Source organism: Ictalurus punctatus, chromosome 22 (assembly GCF_001660625.3).
Source record: "Ictalurus punctatus breed USDA103 chromosome 22, Coco_2.0, whole genome shotgun sequence".
Taxonomy (NCBI): domain Eukaryota; kingdom Metazoa; phylum Chordata; class Actinopteri; order Siluriformes; family Ictaluridae; genus Ictalurus; species Ictalurus punctatus.
The window spans coordinates 9,419,218-9,436,657 of NC_030437.2; the positions used below are offsets into that span (position 1 = coordinate 9,419,218).

The 17,440-nt window shown below is 37.6% G+C and overlaps 1 protein-coding gene across 4 annotated transcripts; it reads right to left on the bottom strand.

The window, feature by feature from the left end:
* Positions 1–2,192: 2,192 nt before the first annotated feature.
* Positions 2,193–15,924, bottom strand: LOC108255920 (long-chain-fatty-acid--CoA ligase ACSBG2). 4 transcript variants are annotated; one of them, XM_047149860.2, is made up of 15 exons: positions 15,825–15,924; positions 14,455–14,517; positions 14,029–14,315; positions 13,252–13,523; positions 12,183–12,271; positions 10,952–11,072; positions 10,661–10,741; positions 9,498–9,647; positions 9,163–9,330; positions 8,736–8,917; positions 8,398–8,631; positions 7,454–7,671; positions 7,070–7,209; positions 6,661–6,904; positions 2,193–3,536 (listed from the first exon to the last, which is right to left on the bottom strand). In XM_047149860.2, exons 2-15 carry the CDS (start codon positions 14,505–14,507, stop codon positions 3,445–3,447), a joined length of 2,331 nt encoding a protein of 776 aa, XP_047005816.1. In that variant the 5' UTR covers positions 14,508–14,517; positions 15,825–15,924; the 3' UTR covers positions 2,193–3,444. The 4 variants fall into 4 exon arrangements, with proteins under 4 accessions (XP_047005816.1, XP_053530534.1, XP_047005815.1 ...); XM_053674559.1 differs by lacking the exon at positions 15,825–15,924 and having other exon boundaries at positions 2,193–3,307; positions 3,401–3,536; positions 14,455–14,685; XM_047149859.2 differs by lacking the exon at positions 15,825–15,924 and having other exon boundaries at positions 14,455–14,684.
* Positions 15,925–17,440: the final 1,516 nt, after the last annotated feature.

The window sequence follows — 17,440 nt, forward strand, 5'->3', positions numbered from 1 at the left end:
TCGACTCAGCTCTTTCTAAAACCCAGTCTTGATTCAACTCAAAGAATCCATACATGCATTCACATTACTTAACATATATCAAGTATCCTAAAAGCACACAGTCCTATGTATATCTTTCTTACTAAAGTAACGAGTCCTTTAGATGACTATTTTACAGGTAATAAAATAGATAAATGCGCCATGTTGCTCTTTCCATTCAGCACTGTCCGCTATAATTTGTTCTAGCGACATTTGAAGTTTTTTGGGGAAGAAATCAGTGTTGAATCTGCATCAGTGCAGGCTTGAACAAAAGAGCACATTAGTTCATAAGCACACTTTTGACCCCACATGTGGATCGCCAGGCTTCAGTAAATAATGTTTTAAATAATTATTTAAATGTTGAAATTAATCACCTTTATACAATATACACTATTGAGACAGTGAGTTCAAGCCCTGCAGAAAATCTTGGCAAGTAAAAATATCTTGAGTATAGGCAAATTTAACTAATATTTCCCTTTATTAGAATGTTGTTAAACAATATAAGATTATTAAGCCTATTTCTAGACATGTTTATCTAGATTTTTAAAAATTCATTTCAAGCTTGAAATTGTCTTGTTGTAATGGATGTCAGCTTACAACCGGACCCATGTTGGTCTCAATTTGGTTCTCCAAGGTTTGTTTGTTTGTTTGTTTGTTTGTGACAACCATCCATCCATCCATCTTCTATACCGCTCATCCTTTTCAGGGTCACGGGGAACCTGGAGCCTATCGTTTGTGACAACCCTGACATTAAAATATTATACAAGCCATTGACTGAAGTACATGTCCAACATGGTATCGTTCACAATTCAGTCTTTTTCATACAGTCAAAATTATAATCTTCAGACATAATCATTCAGTCCTATTCCAATATTTTTTTTTTCATTGAGCACAGCTGAGGCAATAGTGAAAGGGCTGTTATAAAACTCAACCCATGGCTTTTCTGTGGGAAGGTGTGCTGCAGATTGTGATCAGAGGGCATGTTGTCTCCATGTTTGCTAATCAGGAAAGCTATAATCAGATTGTTGAGAAAGAGAAGTTACGAGGCCAACTACTACCCTTTTGAAAGAGAGTATTGCATCAGAGAGTTTCAAATTGCCAAATGGTAGAAAATGCCAATAATTCATATGGTCTTTTTTCACATTTAATATCATTTTATAAAAATAATCATGTACCATGCAGGTGTCGCCATCCTTCTTAACTCTGTATTAATTTCATGCAAACTAACCAAAAGTTCTATCAATGTTTGAATCTTCTCAGCATATAATCCCATTATTGTATTTAATAATATTTTTGTATTATTATATTAAACTGTGTGTACGTTCTTAGAAATAATGTACTTTCCCTTTTGTCTCAAGTGGTACCATCAAAGAGCACTGATTTTACTTTTTATCATCCTTAAGGTCTTAAGATCCTTAAAGTCCAGTTATGTACCTTACAAAGGTTTCCAGGTTAAATAATCATACTGAAGGTACAAAATATGTCCCCTTGATGGTTCCAGACCATTGACATGCAAAAGTACAGTTTGGTCCTTTTATTTCTGAGAGTTTAAGGCAAAATTTAACACACTCATGTTTGTTACTATCCCTGATTCTACATAATTTCATTATGAATTTGTTACTTTAATTACATAAACTCACATTTGTGTAATTAAAGTGTAAAAATACATGTATTTTTACACTTAGCTTTGTTATATGGTAAAACAAAACAAAACAAAAAAACCTTAAGAACATTTAGTCTCTTAGTTAGCCAAAGTGCATAGTTGAAAAGTATTGTAGCTTTCTGTGTCTACTGAAAGAATGACTTGTCTGCTCCAATACTATTGTACACATAATTACTGTAATATGATACTAACAATTGTAGTTTTCTTTCAATATGAAATGAGATGCAAATCCTGAGCCAAAATGTTTCACAATATAATAAGGCATAAAGGAGAAGTTTTTTTTTGTCATTAATAGACAATGAGCCTGAAACAGGTTTAGCAACTATGAATACTCCGAACATGAGAGTGCAATGTAATCTGTTTCCTGGCTTTTGTATAGAGGCAACACAGTGCCGTTCTTTGCAGAGCCACACTACATTGTGAGAATGTGTACATGAACATGATCTCGTTCTTCACCTGCACCTGTTAACAGTCAACAGTGTCTATGTATTGAATAAAGGGAAAAATACAGTGGCATTTATGAGACATTCCTATATTTAATACAGATCTTAAATTTGTTTTTATTTGTGAAGTGTAAGATTTCTTGTAAAAAATATAATCAATTGAAAGACCATAAATATATATGTTTAGAAGTTAAATATTTCTTTGAGTACACGAAAAAGACACGTTAACACGAGACCTGGGTGTAATGCAATGATATACATCTCAGTGTTACCGGAATCATAGCATAGCATGAAACACACACATTACATAAGATGTAGATAACCTCATTTCGGAATTTGAACTGTGACCAGAGTAAAACAGTCACTCCCAGGCTCTATTTTTTTTTTTTACTACATTCCTATTGTGAGGCGTTTACACAAAGCCCGTAACCATAAATTCTAAAGAAGTATAAATAATTTATTCAAAATGTTATCCATTATCCATCCATAGTCCAAGCTCACTTGGGACTATACATCATGATTTAGTTACTAAATGTCAATTTATTCCTTCAGGTGCAGATAATCTAAACGTGTGCCACCTCAGTGGTTTACCAAACAGCAATTGATGCCATCTGAAAAGAATTAAGGCAGTTTAAGGCAGTTTATAAGTAGTAAAAATATTGCTACAGATACAGCAAGTTAAAACATTTGTGCAAAGTTGCAGGTACTAGATTTAGCTATAATCAAGGTAAATATGTACAAAAATTGCAAGCAGCAGCAGAAAGTGCTATACACACATTCAGATGCACTGAGGTGAGAGAAGCATTTCTGGTAGTTATGTATGTGGTGGAGTGAGGAAAAGCCAATATATCAGTCCATACAGGATTCATGGAGGTTTTTTTTTTTTTTTTTTTTTTTTTTTTTTGTGGCCAAAAAAGCTTGATTTTGTTGCGGATTCATTTATTTTTCTTCAAAATGTGCTATGCAATTTCCAATCTTTTGTGCTTTTTAAAAAAAAACTACTTGAATTAACGAATTTGCAATTGCACTAAATTGTTTCGCAGTAATGTTTGTTGGTAAACAAGACCTTTTAACTGTACTCATGTTCGACACACCTGAACCAAAGAGGCTTTGGCTGAATGTGCATTGTGATGCCGTCACATGAAGCATCTTGGCCCAAATCTGCAGAACATCTGTGGTAATTCTGAAAATTGCAATCTCCTGTGAATATCATGGGGTTGTCTTGATTTTGCGTTAATTTCTGTGAAAATCCTGGAGGGACCTATATATTATTTACCAATGCAAAGGGAACAGGATGTGGATGTTTTTTTGTCCAGCTTATCACATCCTCAAGTCAGCGGAGTCATAAAACTTGTCAATTTCTTCTTTGTACATTTTCGAGACAACTGGCCTTTTGAGCTTCATAGTAGGACCTGAAAAAGTCACACACAAGGAAAACAATGTCATCTAACCTGTAAGACCAGTTAATGTACTGAGGAATGCATTTAGTATTTAAACTGTAATATGAGCTTCAAAACAATCATAATGCTCTGTAATAAGCTATAAGTCCAATATGGAATCCTTTAGGATTTATTCTTTCATTCAGGCATATTATTAGGGTCTTATTAATTCATTCATCTTCAGTAACTGCTTTTTGCTACTCCGGAGCTCGTGCTAGATCTGGAGCCTAAAACCCAGAAATACTAGGCATAGGATACCAGTCCACTGCAGGGCACCATGCGCATTTACACACTCATGCACACCTAGGGACAATTTAGTGTAACCAGTCCACCTACGGGCATGTTTTGGGAGGTTGGTGGAAATTGGGGACCCAATTTCTTGGGTGTTCTGGAGTCCTTCGGTGTTGTCTCTGGTTATAAATTAAACTTGGACAAAAGCGACTGTTTTCCTGTCAATACTGAAGCATTTTCTCTCCAACAGTCAGATCTACCTTTTCGATTTAGTCAGTCAGGGTTTAAATACCTAGGTATCAACATGACATGTTCAATAACTAATCTTTTATCAGCTAATTTCACTCCCCTTAACTCAAAGGTTAAATCCAACATTCAGAGTTGGGGTAACTTACCCCTTTCTCTAATTGGCAGGATCAATGTCGTCAAAATGAATATATTACTGAAGTTTCTTTTCTTGTTCCAGCAAGTTCCACTTTCTCTGCCAAAATCATTCTTCGACTCATTGGATAAGATAATTAGTACTTTTATTTGGGGAGGGAAGCCACCAAGGGTTCGTAAGGACTTGCATTACCCAATTTTCAATTCTTTTACTGGCCTGCGCACATTCATAAACTTTGCTACTGGGTTAAATCTCCTGGATCTTCTTGGTCTAAATTGGAACTATCTTCTTGTGGGGAATCCTCTTTACCTGCTTTACTCTATTCCTCTCTACCTACAAAACTCTCCCTATATACTGATAATCTAGTTGTTCTCAACACACTTAAGACTTGGTATCAATTTAGACAGCACTTTAAATTTTTAGGTGCATCCTCTTTGGGTCCTTTAATCAACAACCATCTATTTCCTCCATCGTGTTTTGACTCCACATTCTCAGTGTGGTATGACAAGGGTATTAAACAAGTTAGAAATCTGTATGCCGATGGTGTCTTTGATAGCTTTGCCAATCTGTCATCTACTTATGAGCTCCCTGTGACGCATTTCTTTCAGTATTTTCAAATTCGGAATTTTGTTTCTAGATGTTTTTCTGATTTCCCCTCTGTGCCTCCTGAACAGGCTTGGGAAAGCTTGTTTTCAAACAATCCACATCAGAGAGGAACGATTTCTAGGATATATGATTTTATTCTGGCGTTAGGTAGTGAGTCAAGTACCAAAATTAGGAATGTGTGGGAAACGGAGTTAGGAGTACAGATAAGTGAGGAGTGTTGGGAAGATGCTATAGGGAGGGTACAGTCTACCACTTCTTGTGCTCGTCTTGGACTTATCCAGTTCAAAGTTTTACACAGAGTCCATCTGTCCAAGTCGAGACTTTCTGCAATATATCCGGATGTAGAGGACAAGTGTGATAAATGTCATGGCTCTCCCTGCCTTCTTGGCCATATGTTTTTCTTCTGCCCTGATCTCCATGGTTTTTGGTCTGTTTTTTTTTTTTACCATCATGTCCACTATTCTTAGGGTAGATTTAAAGCCTTGCCCATTGATTGCTGTATTTGGGATTCCTGACGCCTCAGTTCCACTGAACTCGATACAAAAGGATATTATTGCTTTCACATCCCTTATAGCAAGATGTTCCCTACTGTTGCATTGGAAGTCTGCTAAATATCCATCTATCTCCCAGTGGCTAAAGGAAATAATGTTTTTTCTAAATCTCGAGAAAATAAGGTATACGATGAGGGGTTGTACGGACAAGTTTTTATGGAGTTACAGACACTTCCCACTTAAATTTTTGTGCCTGTTGTTGGGTTTTACAATATCTATATAACCAATGACAGTTATTGGGTAACCATGATGAGCCGGGGGGGGCGCGGGGGTGGGTTTGCTTTTGATGTTTGTACTTTTAATTTCGTTTTCCTTTGTTAGTATAAAAAGAAAAAAAAACTGTGAACGATTTCTGCTGAGTGTTGCTTGGTTTGTTTTTTATTCTCAATGAAATATTTGGGAAAGGGAAGGGAGAAAAAAGTAATGTTCAGCAGGAATGTTCAGCAGACATGTTCAGCAGACATGTTCAGCAGAAATATTCAGTAGAAATGTTCAGCAGAAATGTTCAGCAGAAATGATCAGCAGAAATGATCAGCAGGAACGTTCAGCAGAAATGATCAGCAGGAACGTTCAGCAGGAATGTTCAGTAGAAACGTTCAGCAGAAATGTTCAGCAGAAATGATCAGCAGAAATGATCAGCAGGAACGTTCAGCAGAAATGATCAGCAGGAACGTTCAGCAGAAATATTCAGTAGAAATGATCAGCAGAAATGATCAGCAGGAATGTTCAGTAGAAACGTTCAGCAGGAATGTTCAGCAGAAATGTTCAGTAGAAATTAAACTGGAGATTGTTTGTTTGAGCTGAAGTAAAATATAAACAAATAAACAAAATTGGGGAACCAAGAGGAAACCAATGGGATGAGCACATGAAATTCCACACACAGTAACCGAAACGCAGGATCAAACCAGGGACCCTGGAGCTGTGGATAAAGAAATGCTACCCACTTGTGAATCTCACAAAGTTTTTAAACTTCTCTATACCGCAATTATTTGCTAATATATTTTGTTGTCCATCTATGTGCATTATTATTATAATTATCGAGTTGTATAATAAAATACCTGGTGTATTGGATTTGCTGTTTGCTGACACCCAAAACATTCCTACTTGAATAGTGTACTATGTTTTTTGTTTTTGTTTTTTTGCCTCATAGTCAAGACTTTCACAGGGGAGCTCAATTTTTTTTATATAAATACAAATGTGTGTATACATAAATTATTTGATGTTCACAGGATTATCCTCCAGAAAGACATATGCACTGAAAAAAACAGGCTGTTGCCATTTCTGGCATAATCAAAGTCATGCATATACTTAGTTTACAAGTCCTTACCAAGCTCCCCTCCAGATATCGAAAAGTCCTTCGATAAGAGCGTCCACTTCTGGACCCTCTGAGCATTGGAGGGGGCCTTGGCATTGACCCTGTCCACACCCTCCTGGATGACTTTGTAAATGGCTGGTTCTTTGTTGCTGATGATCTCCGAGACTTTGCTTGCCATGACACCATGTTGCCTGCAGAACTCTACAGCCATTGGGGTCAGCTCGTCCGTGGGGTCTCCATTGTCATCAACCTTACACTGTGGATTGTAAACAGTCTGACTTTGAATTTTGTGACTGAGAGCTTAAAGATGCATTTTATTCGAAGCTGTTAAAAATGAACCTTTTACAGTTAGGCAGTTATCATTTATGGATGGAGTGATTTTTGGAAAGCTCTGTAATGAATGCCATATTGAGTGTCTTACTTTAAGAGTGAGAATCATGGAGAGGAATTTCTTTTTGTCTCCCACCAGCATGGCATTGCTAATGATGGGCACTTCCTCCTTGACTGCATCCTCAATGGGAACTGGTGGGATGTTCTCGCCTCCGGCAGTGATGATAAGCTCTGTTTAAAAATAAATAAATAAATAAATAAAAATGATATATAAGCAAGAGTAATACCTACAACAAGTTCTCAATACAAGTTAATCCAAGGCTAGGTGTAGAAATTTCCTATTTTTAGTAATAATTTACAACAAATCGGAGCCATTATTCAGACAAATTTGGCATCTCTAATACCCTTATGCCACTAACCATCTGGTCATAGTAATGAATGCATCAGGCTAAACCTACAGTGTAATCTTTTCTACCTTTTATCCTGCCTGTAATGTAAAGGAACTCATTTGTGTCATGCTTTCCCAAGTCTCCTGAATGCAGCCAGCCTTCTGAGTCCAGTGCTTCTTTGGTTTTATCGGGCATATTCAGGTAGCCCATGAAGACGTGACGGCCCCAGAAACACACCTCCCCACTGCCATCTGCATCTGGCTTGTCCAGCTTTGTTTTGCAGCCTGGTATCACCTTACCACAGCTATTGGAAAATATTATAAAATATTATTATATTAATATTATATTATGAATAAACTTTATGGTTGCATGTATTATAAGTCAACTTGAGCATTTTCATGGTGTATGGTGGATTGTAATAGGCCATATTTAAAAAGTTCACATTGTTTTAAAAGTAATTTCAGTAACATATTTTATCACAGAGCATTTACATGCCTACTAATAACATCTGATTATAGCAGCCACCATGCTACAATATTTTATGCATTCCTAAAGACAAAGCTGTTATCAGGTGGCTTTTTTATTTTTATTTATTTATTTATTTATTTTTTAATCAGATTGCATGTGTGCAAACGTTTTAAACAGTATGTCAGTTTTGAATTTTACAACAAATCCTTTTTCAAGGAGTTTATGGCCAGGTAGGAAAGCAGCTATTGTGGTGAAACGTAAATTTTTCGGGGGACGGGGGGGGGGAATATGGATCAGGTAGATCCACTGAAAAATTAATTAATCTAGACAGTACTTTTCTAGGCACTAAAAGCACTTTAAAAAGGCTTGGAGGTGGTGGGGTGGGGGGTCCTCCTCAACCAACACTAGTGTTTCGCATCTACCTGGATGGTGCGACAGCCACCATAGTGCACCAGAACGCCCACCACACACCAGCTATTGGTGGAGAGGATTACCCTACTGTGGACATAAAATAAACAAAAACAATCTAAGGCATTTACAGGAAGTGAATTAAGGGACAGACCTCATAATATGGAAGTTGTCAGACGAGGACATGGTGTGAGGGCCCGTACTCTCACTCATGCCATACACCTCATAGATGGGGATGTTCAGACTCATGAAGTATTCCAGTGTATCCTTAGTGATTGGTGCTGCCCCTGTAAGGCAGAGCTTGCAGCGATCCAGCCCAAGACCAGCACGTACCGTCTTAAAGACAATGCTATTAGCTAGCATAAAGCCCCAGGGCACTGAGGGATTACTGGAGATCAGAGCATAAGTACATTAATCATTCACATATTTCTGTAAAATATGTGAAACATTAAGAAATACCCCTAAAAGGTAATGATTTATGAAAAAACATACTTGTTCATTGTGTTGTAGCTGGCCTGAAGTCCTATACCCTTGGCCCAATCTGCAATTTTCTTCTTCATGAATGAAGACTTTGAACCGATGTCTTTCATTGCTTCCTGCATCTTCTCCCACACACGTGGAACACCCAAAAAGCTTGTGGGATGCACTTCTCTCAACGTGGTGGCCAAAGAACCCTGCAGGGACACAACATTTATCCCACCTCTACTTACTCTAGCAGAAAACAACTGTGTGACATCTGCAATATGATAGTACATCATACACTCCTGTACGATCACTGCAATTTCTTAGCATGCATTATAGCTAGCTTCTAAAACTAAATTCAATTAATAATATTGTTTATGTTTCCCTTAAATTTGATCTGCATTGATAAGGACAAATAATGCAGTTATATAAATACAATACTAAATACAGTGCTAACCTTCAGTGCATCTGGTTGGGCAAAATAGGTGGTGGCTGCAAATCTAATGCAGAGCCACATGTCATTCACTTGGGCAGCCACATGACTTAGGGGCAGATAACTCACTACAGAATCCTCCCCCTTGGTTAGATTGACCACAGATCCTGATGCGTTTGCAATCCACGTGATCTGACCAGAAGAAGGGCACCAGATTAAAACTGTATTAATTAACCTAATCTCTTCTTTTGAACATGGGGGAAAAAAAGTTTATTTGCTTTTTAACAGTTGTTACCAACAATGCTATGTTGAAGGATATCTCAGTACTCTTTCATGAAAGCAGTTAAATTATTACTTACATTGTCATGACTGAGCATAACCCCTTTAGGGTTTCCTGTGGTTCCTGACGTATAGATCAGGGTGCAGCATTCATTAGCCTTCTGACTGTTAATTACTGCATCCAAATCATCATCTGAAACCTCCTCACCAACCTTCATAAATTCAGCCCACTAAAAGAACAGACAGTTCATCAGTTGTGCAATCAGTATCACATGAACCTTTGTGTGCTATGAATATTTTCCGATATGCCTTCCCTTTAAAAGCGAAACAGCTATTTCAGCTAGACTATCGTGTAGTTTTAAGAGGAAATTTTCTGGCAATATTCCAAGCATCTTGAAGAACTTGCTACAGTTCATCTAGAGAATGTGGCTGTCACACTTGCTTCTCTCGGTCACGTTATGGAGGCTGAGACAGAAGCTAGTGCAGGTATGACAATTTAATCAAACAACACGTCCAAAAGATAAGGCAGAAGACAATAATCATGGGCAGGCAGAGGTCAAGTAGTCATGCAAACAGCACAAAAGTCAACGAGATAAAGTCAAAAACGTAAGCAAACTCAAAACTCGAAAATCAAGACTTGGTAACCAACCGAGACAAACAGCAACTGAGTGTATATTTAGCAAAAAGCGAACACAGTGAAAGTCCTTTTAATCTGTGGTTGTGATTCTGGAAATTGCGGTCGATGACGGCCAGGTTTTTAGGCCGCAGTGCAGGATGGGAATTGTAGTCACTGGTTTGATGTGATATGACACTATCTAAACAATCAAATAAACTCATGTATACAACTGATCTGTCTATAAATACTAACTGTATATTAAATAATATTACATTGCATTATTATATTCAATAATTATAAATATATTAAGTAAATATTTAACACCCCAGGAACTTCATAAATATGTTTGTGAGTTAAAGAAATTCCGTGGATGCCACTGCCCCAAAAACAATGATTAAAATAATTTTAATAGTAGCCACATAAGGAGAAATTAATGTTAGCAGGTAAATAGTCTCATTAGCTTTCTTTAGACTCTAGACCTCTTCATCACTAAACATGGCTAAGAGCCACCTACTGTTACATGAGGAGGTCATTTGACTCACCTTGCAAATGACTGACCCATGATGTACGAGTACCTCATTTACATGCCACTGTGCCATAGGCAGTGCTATTTAACTTCAAGCCTACCGTGTATAAGTTTGGCATCTTATTCTTCACTTCTCCTTTGTATTGAACAATTGCCTTCAGATGTGGTAGTTGGTCTTTAACCTGGGAAACAGACATTGGCAGCAATTGGCAAAACTTGTTTATTTCAATTGCAGTTTATCACAGAATAGTCCACCCCCCAACCCCCCCCCCCCCCCCCCCCCCCCTTCTTCATTACAGTTGTAAATCTTTTCATTGGTAGGGATATTGTGCCCCATATGCTTTTTTGGAAACTGGGTTTCTGTAACTGTAATACATTTATCAGCTAAATACCTGGAGGATTTTTGCTAGTTGTTTGTCATTTTCAACCACTAAAACATTGGCTTCACAGCTATAAGCCACATAGTGACAGGCTTCTGGAGAGTTGGTGGTGTAGATTCCAACAGCAAGGCCTCTGAAGAACAAAACAATGGTCTTTCATTATTTTAACTATGACTACATCATGCATGCTTTTTCATATATTAGCTTGACATATACAGTATGCAAATGTTTCAGCACTCCTTACCAAATTACATATTTTGTTGATTTTTTAAAGTGAAAAAGTAAACACAACCTCTGCAATTATTTGTATAATAATACTTTTTTTGTGTGCAAATGTTAATGTATAATAGATAAAAAGTTTTATCTCATTACTCCACGGCACTTATTTCCAAGATGCCTCTGGTTTCTCTAAATATTGTTCTGCATACTTTAGATGTCAACATTTATGATGAGGTCACAGGTAAGGTTTCCTTCTGATGACTCTTCCACGCAGATCATGTTTGCAAGCAATACTGCAGAGTAGAACAATGTACCTCCTGTGTCATCTAAACCTTCCTGCAGGTACTTGCTGTCATTTGGGGCTTTTGCTTTGCAGGTAGTTCTATCTGATTGCTCCCTTTTGGTCTTCCACTTCTTGCATTGGGGTTCCACAGTTTCTCTTAAATGCCATTACTTAATGAGATTTTAGACAGTGGTAATTGGGAGATGGAAGTGCTGTGATATCATTTTTACAGCCTTCCTGTGCTTTAGAGAAATCAGTTAGATCCAATTTTAAATCCTCTGTAATCTGCTTAGAGGAGCTCATAGTTGTTGAGTTTTAGCACAAGGTTTCAAGAGACAGAGGGAATTTATGATGATGATTATGCTAATGACAATATTTGAGAAATGATTCCTAACTAATTAAGGTCTCATACTACAATGGGAACTTTTGCACACGTCATAATTATTTGTTTTGGGGGTTTTGTCTTGCTATTTTTTTTAATTATTTTTTTTAAAGTTCATCAAATATACAGTAACTGTGATTTAACATTTGCAGTTTTTTTGTTTGTTTTTTTTTTTTTTTTTAAATGCACAGGTTGCGTTTACTTCTTTTTACTTCAAAAATAAATAAAATATGTGATTTGGTCAGGGATGCCGCAACTCTTGCACATAACTGTATGTCCTGTATATAAACGTGTTTGGACATATATGTATATTGAACAAAGAAATATGTGTGAATATAGAACAGGAATATAAGTAGTACCCTGCCATGATGCAACCGATGTCTGCAATGAACCACTCAGGAGAATTGAATCCCAGAATTCCAACACCATGGAAGCGCTCCAGTCCCAACTACACACACACAAGCGCGCACACACACACACACACACGCATTTTAGTTTCAGCTCACTAATGCAAAAGCTTTTTTATTTTATTTTAAATGCAAAAATATTACACTGTGTTTAAATTCAGAAGTTTACATTTATGTTGTCTGAACTCAGCATTTCATTTAAACGATCCTTTTTATCCAAACTGGACTGTAGGTTCCTTTGTATTTGTTCTTTGTGATGTTATGGGCTTATTGGGTTACAAAATACTTTAGTTTGGAGGCCAGGATACTACAAGGAGAAAACTTGTTTAGGTAATCTTGTCTATCCAGTGTCAAAGGAGCTGAGGACACATTAAGATTTATGAGGGTAAAAGAACTGAACTGTAAATGTATTCAGCAAAACGTTTGTATTAAGTCAGTTGGTAATACACAGAAAATCTAGTAGCCAGTAAGGCTGAAAGAGAATTGAGGTGATATTGAATAAGGCTGTTTTAAATAAAGTCTGTTGAGCTGACATGCATTGAATTTACCTCAAATTCTGAACTATATCTATCTTTATATATAATCTGTGCACTTTGAATATCTCATCTGAACAAGAAACTGTCTTTCACTGTCACATCTACAGTAAGGGTTGCACTACAAAACAATGACAGCTGCTAAAGTTAATAACCTCAGTTCTAAGGGAATAATACATTTATCCACATTGTGTTATTTCTGAAGACTCCATACCTACATTCCCATAATGTACTGTTTTTTTGTTTGTTTGTTTTTTGCTACTTTGTACATCTAAGCTGTTGCACAATTACTGCTAAACACTGTTTATACTGTCTATAACATTACTTTGTTGCTGCAGTTGCATACAGTGGATACATACTTTTAAAAAAATTTTTTATTATATTCTTTATGTATTATATCTTATATAGCATCTACTAAGGAAGTTGCAAACCCAGATTCACTGTACTTGTGTAATGACAATAAAGATTCTCTTCTATTATACTCGTACCTTGAGAAAGCTCTTGGCTGCAGCCCGGCACTGGTGTTGGTATTGTTTATAGGTGAGTGTAACCCAAGCTCCGTCCTCCTTTGAGCAGAGGGCTGGGTGATCGCTGAAATTGTCCACCGTCCACTGGAACATCTGATGGATGGTAAGAGGAGGCTCAGAGCCTGGACCCGACTCACTCATCCTTAGCTTCACTGCTTCATCCCTTGTTGTACACCAGAACTGCTCGGCTGGAGCCAAGCGCACTTCCCCTGTAAATGCGATCGATTCATCATCTGGTGGACCAGAACAGCATTTGGGACAACACTTCGGCATAATTAGGCTTTCAAAAAGGTATTCAAAGAGGCATCAAAATATGGTTACACTTCTGTCAACTCACACCTGCCACATAATTCTAAACCAGTTTATCTAGAAGCTAGTCCAAGCTTGGGTTACAGGAAGGATATGGAATGTCTGATTGCACCAATCAGGTTTCTGTTTGTGAGAACGTAATGTAGGCGAGGCTGTTGCCAAGTTACACAAACTGGCTTGTTAAATTCTGCACTCACACATAGATAATAAGGATGCTGTGTAGTCCTGCTTTTCAAATGTTATTAATAAATCCATAATCATTTATAGTAGCTCTAAATTTACAGCAACTCTAAATACATCAATAATGAAATAGTACTTTTTGTTGATTTGACTTCTGCTGAAGGACAGATATGTCAGCGCTTATCAGAAATGTCAGCACTTATCAGCACTCTGATGCAGACATTAACAAGCATAAATGCTGAATTTTACCTGCAGTCTTGCAGGCCCCTCCACCAGTAGCACCAGCTGCAGTTTCCTCAAAACCCTCGACATATGCTTCCTCATTTTTCATCTTCCTTGAAATCTCAGAATTCACATCTCCAGTTGGGCTGTCAATCCCGGAATCATCTGATAAACTGATCTCTTTCAGTTTGTCTGCCACCGGGATCATGATATTGTTTCCCATTAAAGAAGTCATACAGTTGCCGTTAGGTTGTGCTCTGGAGTCTTGGAGTGCCTGCTTTGCTCTCAGATGGTGCTGAGCATCATTTATAGTGCTAGAGGTAGCAGCAGAGCAACAAAAGAAACATGATTACCATTGTTCACTTGGCGACAAACACGTGACATATAATCCATGTTATTTCTTTAATTATTATGTATAGATTAGACAAAAAAATACACAACAAGTCTACGTACCTCTCCGAATTATTTTCCAAGGTGGTTGAAAGGTTGGGTCCACTGACTGACATTACGGAATCGCTTTAAAATAGCAAAGAAAAAAAATACATTTATTAGAGAAAAAAGTCCAGCCTCTTCTTTACAAAATATTTGCAAACACGGTTAGTATAAACTATAAGAATAAGATCTGAACCAAATAAGTTAGCTTCCAGGTTTGTGCTGCTGTTAATCCTAAATACTAGTCGACTTAACTCTAATGGTGCGCTTTTTATGAGAGCATCTTGTTGCAACACATTGACATTGTGTGTTGAGTAAACCAATGCTGAGTCAGGAGCAGAAGAGTGATGAAAGCATGGTGCTAGAAGCTGGCATGGTGTATTTCACTGTCAACAGTCTGCCTTTCACCCATATCTATTCACCACAGTACCATTCCACTTCAAGGACAGTGGGATAATATGTGAATATTTGCTTAAAAACAGTTCATGTTCAATTGGTTGGACATTCACCGAAAACTGAAAACGTAAAACAGTGGTGCCATCTAGAGATGTTTAGAGCTAATGCAATTATAGATGAGCAGGAGAACTGCTCAACAGAAGATCATGAAAATTGTAAAGGATGGGACCTGAGCACACTTTGGACAGCAAGGGCACATATTTTGCTTTCTTTCCCAATGGTTTAACCAACCAATTCCCATTTCAGTGGTGGGTCTGTAACCTACATCCTCATCACCAGTGTGAGAGGGCAAAAGGACAAAGTTCTTCATTACAACACTGGTGTGGCAACATCGAGGTCTGCTCTCGAATAGACTTTTGCACAAACTGCTACATGCCGTGGACCACATTCAACGTGCAAAGTGAAATGTAACAGCAATAGCATGCAGAAACTGAATTACTATGGAAATAAGGCAGGGGTCCTTAATAGTTCACTCGAGTTCACATTCAGTTGGTACGGAGGTCACACATGCTATAAGACACAGATGCTGTGCACATTTGTTTCATTCTTACAGCTAGTACATTATACTAACCAATCAATAATAACCGTCATACTACACTGAACTACAAAAACCTGTTTTGTTTTATAATCGCAAAAAAACAGATGACATCATGGCATTACAGGACATACATCAGCGTCAACATTGTTTACTGACTAATTTAACTGAGCTTTTGTTTTAATTTCTTCACTCTCATTAATATCATTAAGGGTTACACAGAAGAATAACTTCCTTGTATTATACTCACAGCTAATATTTATTCATATTTAACGCATTTAAGGCTATGTTTAAGAGAATATATCTGTACTTTGCCTTGTTTACTTCTTTGAACAAATCAATGTTAATTTACAGATTCATTACAATACAAATTTAATGGAAAAACATATGCAATACTTACAAGCTGGCAGGATTTCTCTCGTTTTGTGTTAACTATTCAGAGATACAGATGACTTGGCACTAGGTTCAGGTACACACTTGGAGGTTGAGGAGAGACAGAGTGAATTATTATCTGGAGATTGTGGGATCATGTATAAGGCTGTCACGTGACGTGGTTGTTCGGGTAGGTTATAACAGCGCGAGGTCCGCAGGTGGCATGCTATTTAGTACAGTAGTATATGTCGCCATGGCGATGTGCAAAGTCAGTAATTGGTGGTGTGCTATATCAACACACTGTTTAGTAGGCTAGGATGCTCTTTGGGGTGTTGACGGGTGATACATCTCCCAGTGGACACAGAAATGTTTCCATCTGCTCTTCACAAACTGTCTGGTATTCAATCAAATTAGTATTGTTAATATTACTATTGGTAACTATTATAATCTTTATATGAACTGGAATAATTAGTGCATTAAAATCGTCTCTGAATAATAGCCTATAACGTGATCTTTCTTTGGAAACAAAAGACATTGTTAGTTTATCAAATTATTTCCTTCATTCAGATTTACCTTTCATTTGAATGCTATCTTACTTGTATCTATTCCTATGCCCTCATGCATCATGACCATGGTCATACCTTGTCTCCTATATTATCTTTATATTTTATTTAAATATAGTTTCCAATTAAAATGATTGAATTTAAGAAAACATTGCAGTAGAATAAATTAAAGGAACATTACTATCACTTAATGGTCTAATGGTTCAAGGTCTTTTTGTTCATTTACAATGACCAAGGGTTGTGTAAAACACAGGATCTTATCCAGGAGATAACGTGCAAGGCGGAGAAGGGAAAGCTAGTGCAATACAATCCAATACTGTACTGATAAAATTAAATTAAATAAAAAAAAACATTATAGCCATCTTTTTACTATAGGAAAATAGTCAATGATCAGTCACAACTGTTTCATAAACATACACTGATCAGCCATAACATTAAAACCACTGACAGGTGACGTGAATAACGTTGATTATCTCGTTACAATGGCACCCTGTCAAGGGGTGGGGTATATGAGGCAGCAAGTGAACTGTCAGTTCTTGAAGTTGATGAGTTGGAAACAAGAAAAATGGGCAAGCATTAGTATGTGAGCAACTTTGACAAGGGCCAGATTGTGATAGCTAGACGACTGGGTCAGAGCATCTCTAAAACAGTCTTGTGGGGTGTTCTCGGTATGCATTGGTTAGTACGTACCAAAGTGGTCTGAGGAAGGATAACCAGTGAACCAGTAACAGGGTCACGGGCGCCCAAGGCTCACTGATGCACATGGGGATCGAAGGCTAGCCCGTCTGGTCCGATCCCACAGAAGAGCTACTGTAGCTGAAGTTCATGCTGGCTATGACAAAAAGGTGTCAGAACACACAGTGCATCACAGCTTGCTCATGTGTTGCTATGTACCCGCAGACTGGTCAGAGTGCCCATGCTGACCCCTGTCCACCACCGAAAGCGCCTACAATGGGCACGTGAGCATCAGAATTGGACCATGGAGTAATGGAAGATGGTGGCTTGGTCTGATCACATTTTCTTTTACATTTCCTTTTTCTTTTCATGTCGACAGCCGGGTGCGTGTACGTCACTTACCTGG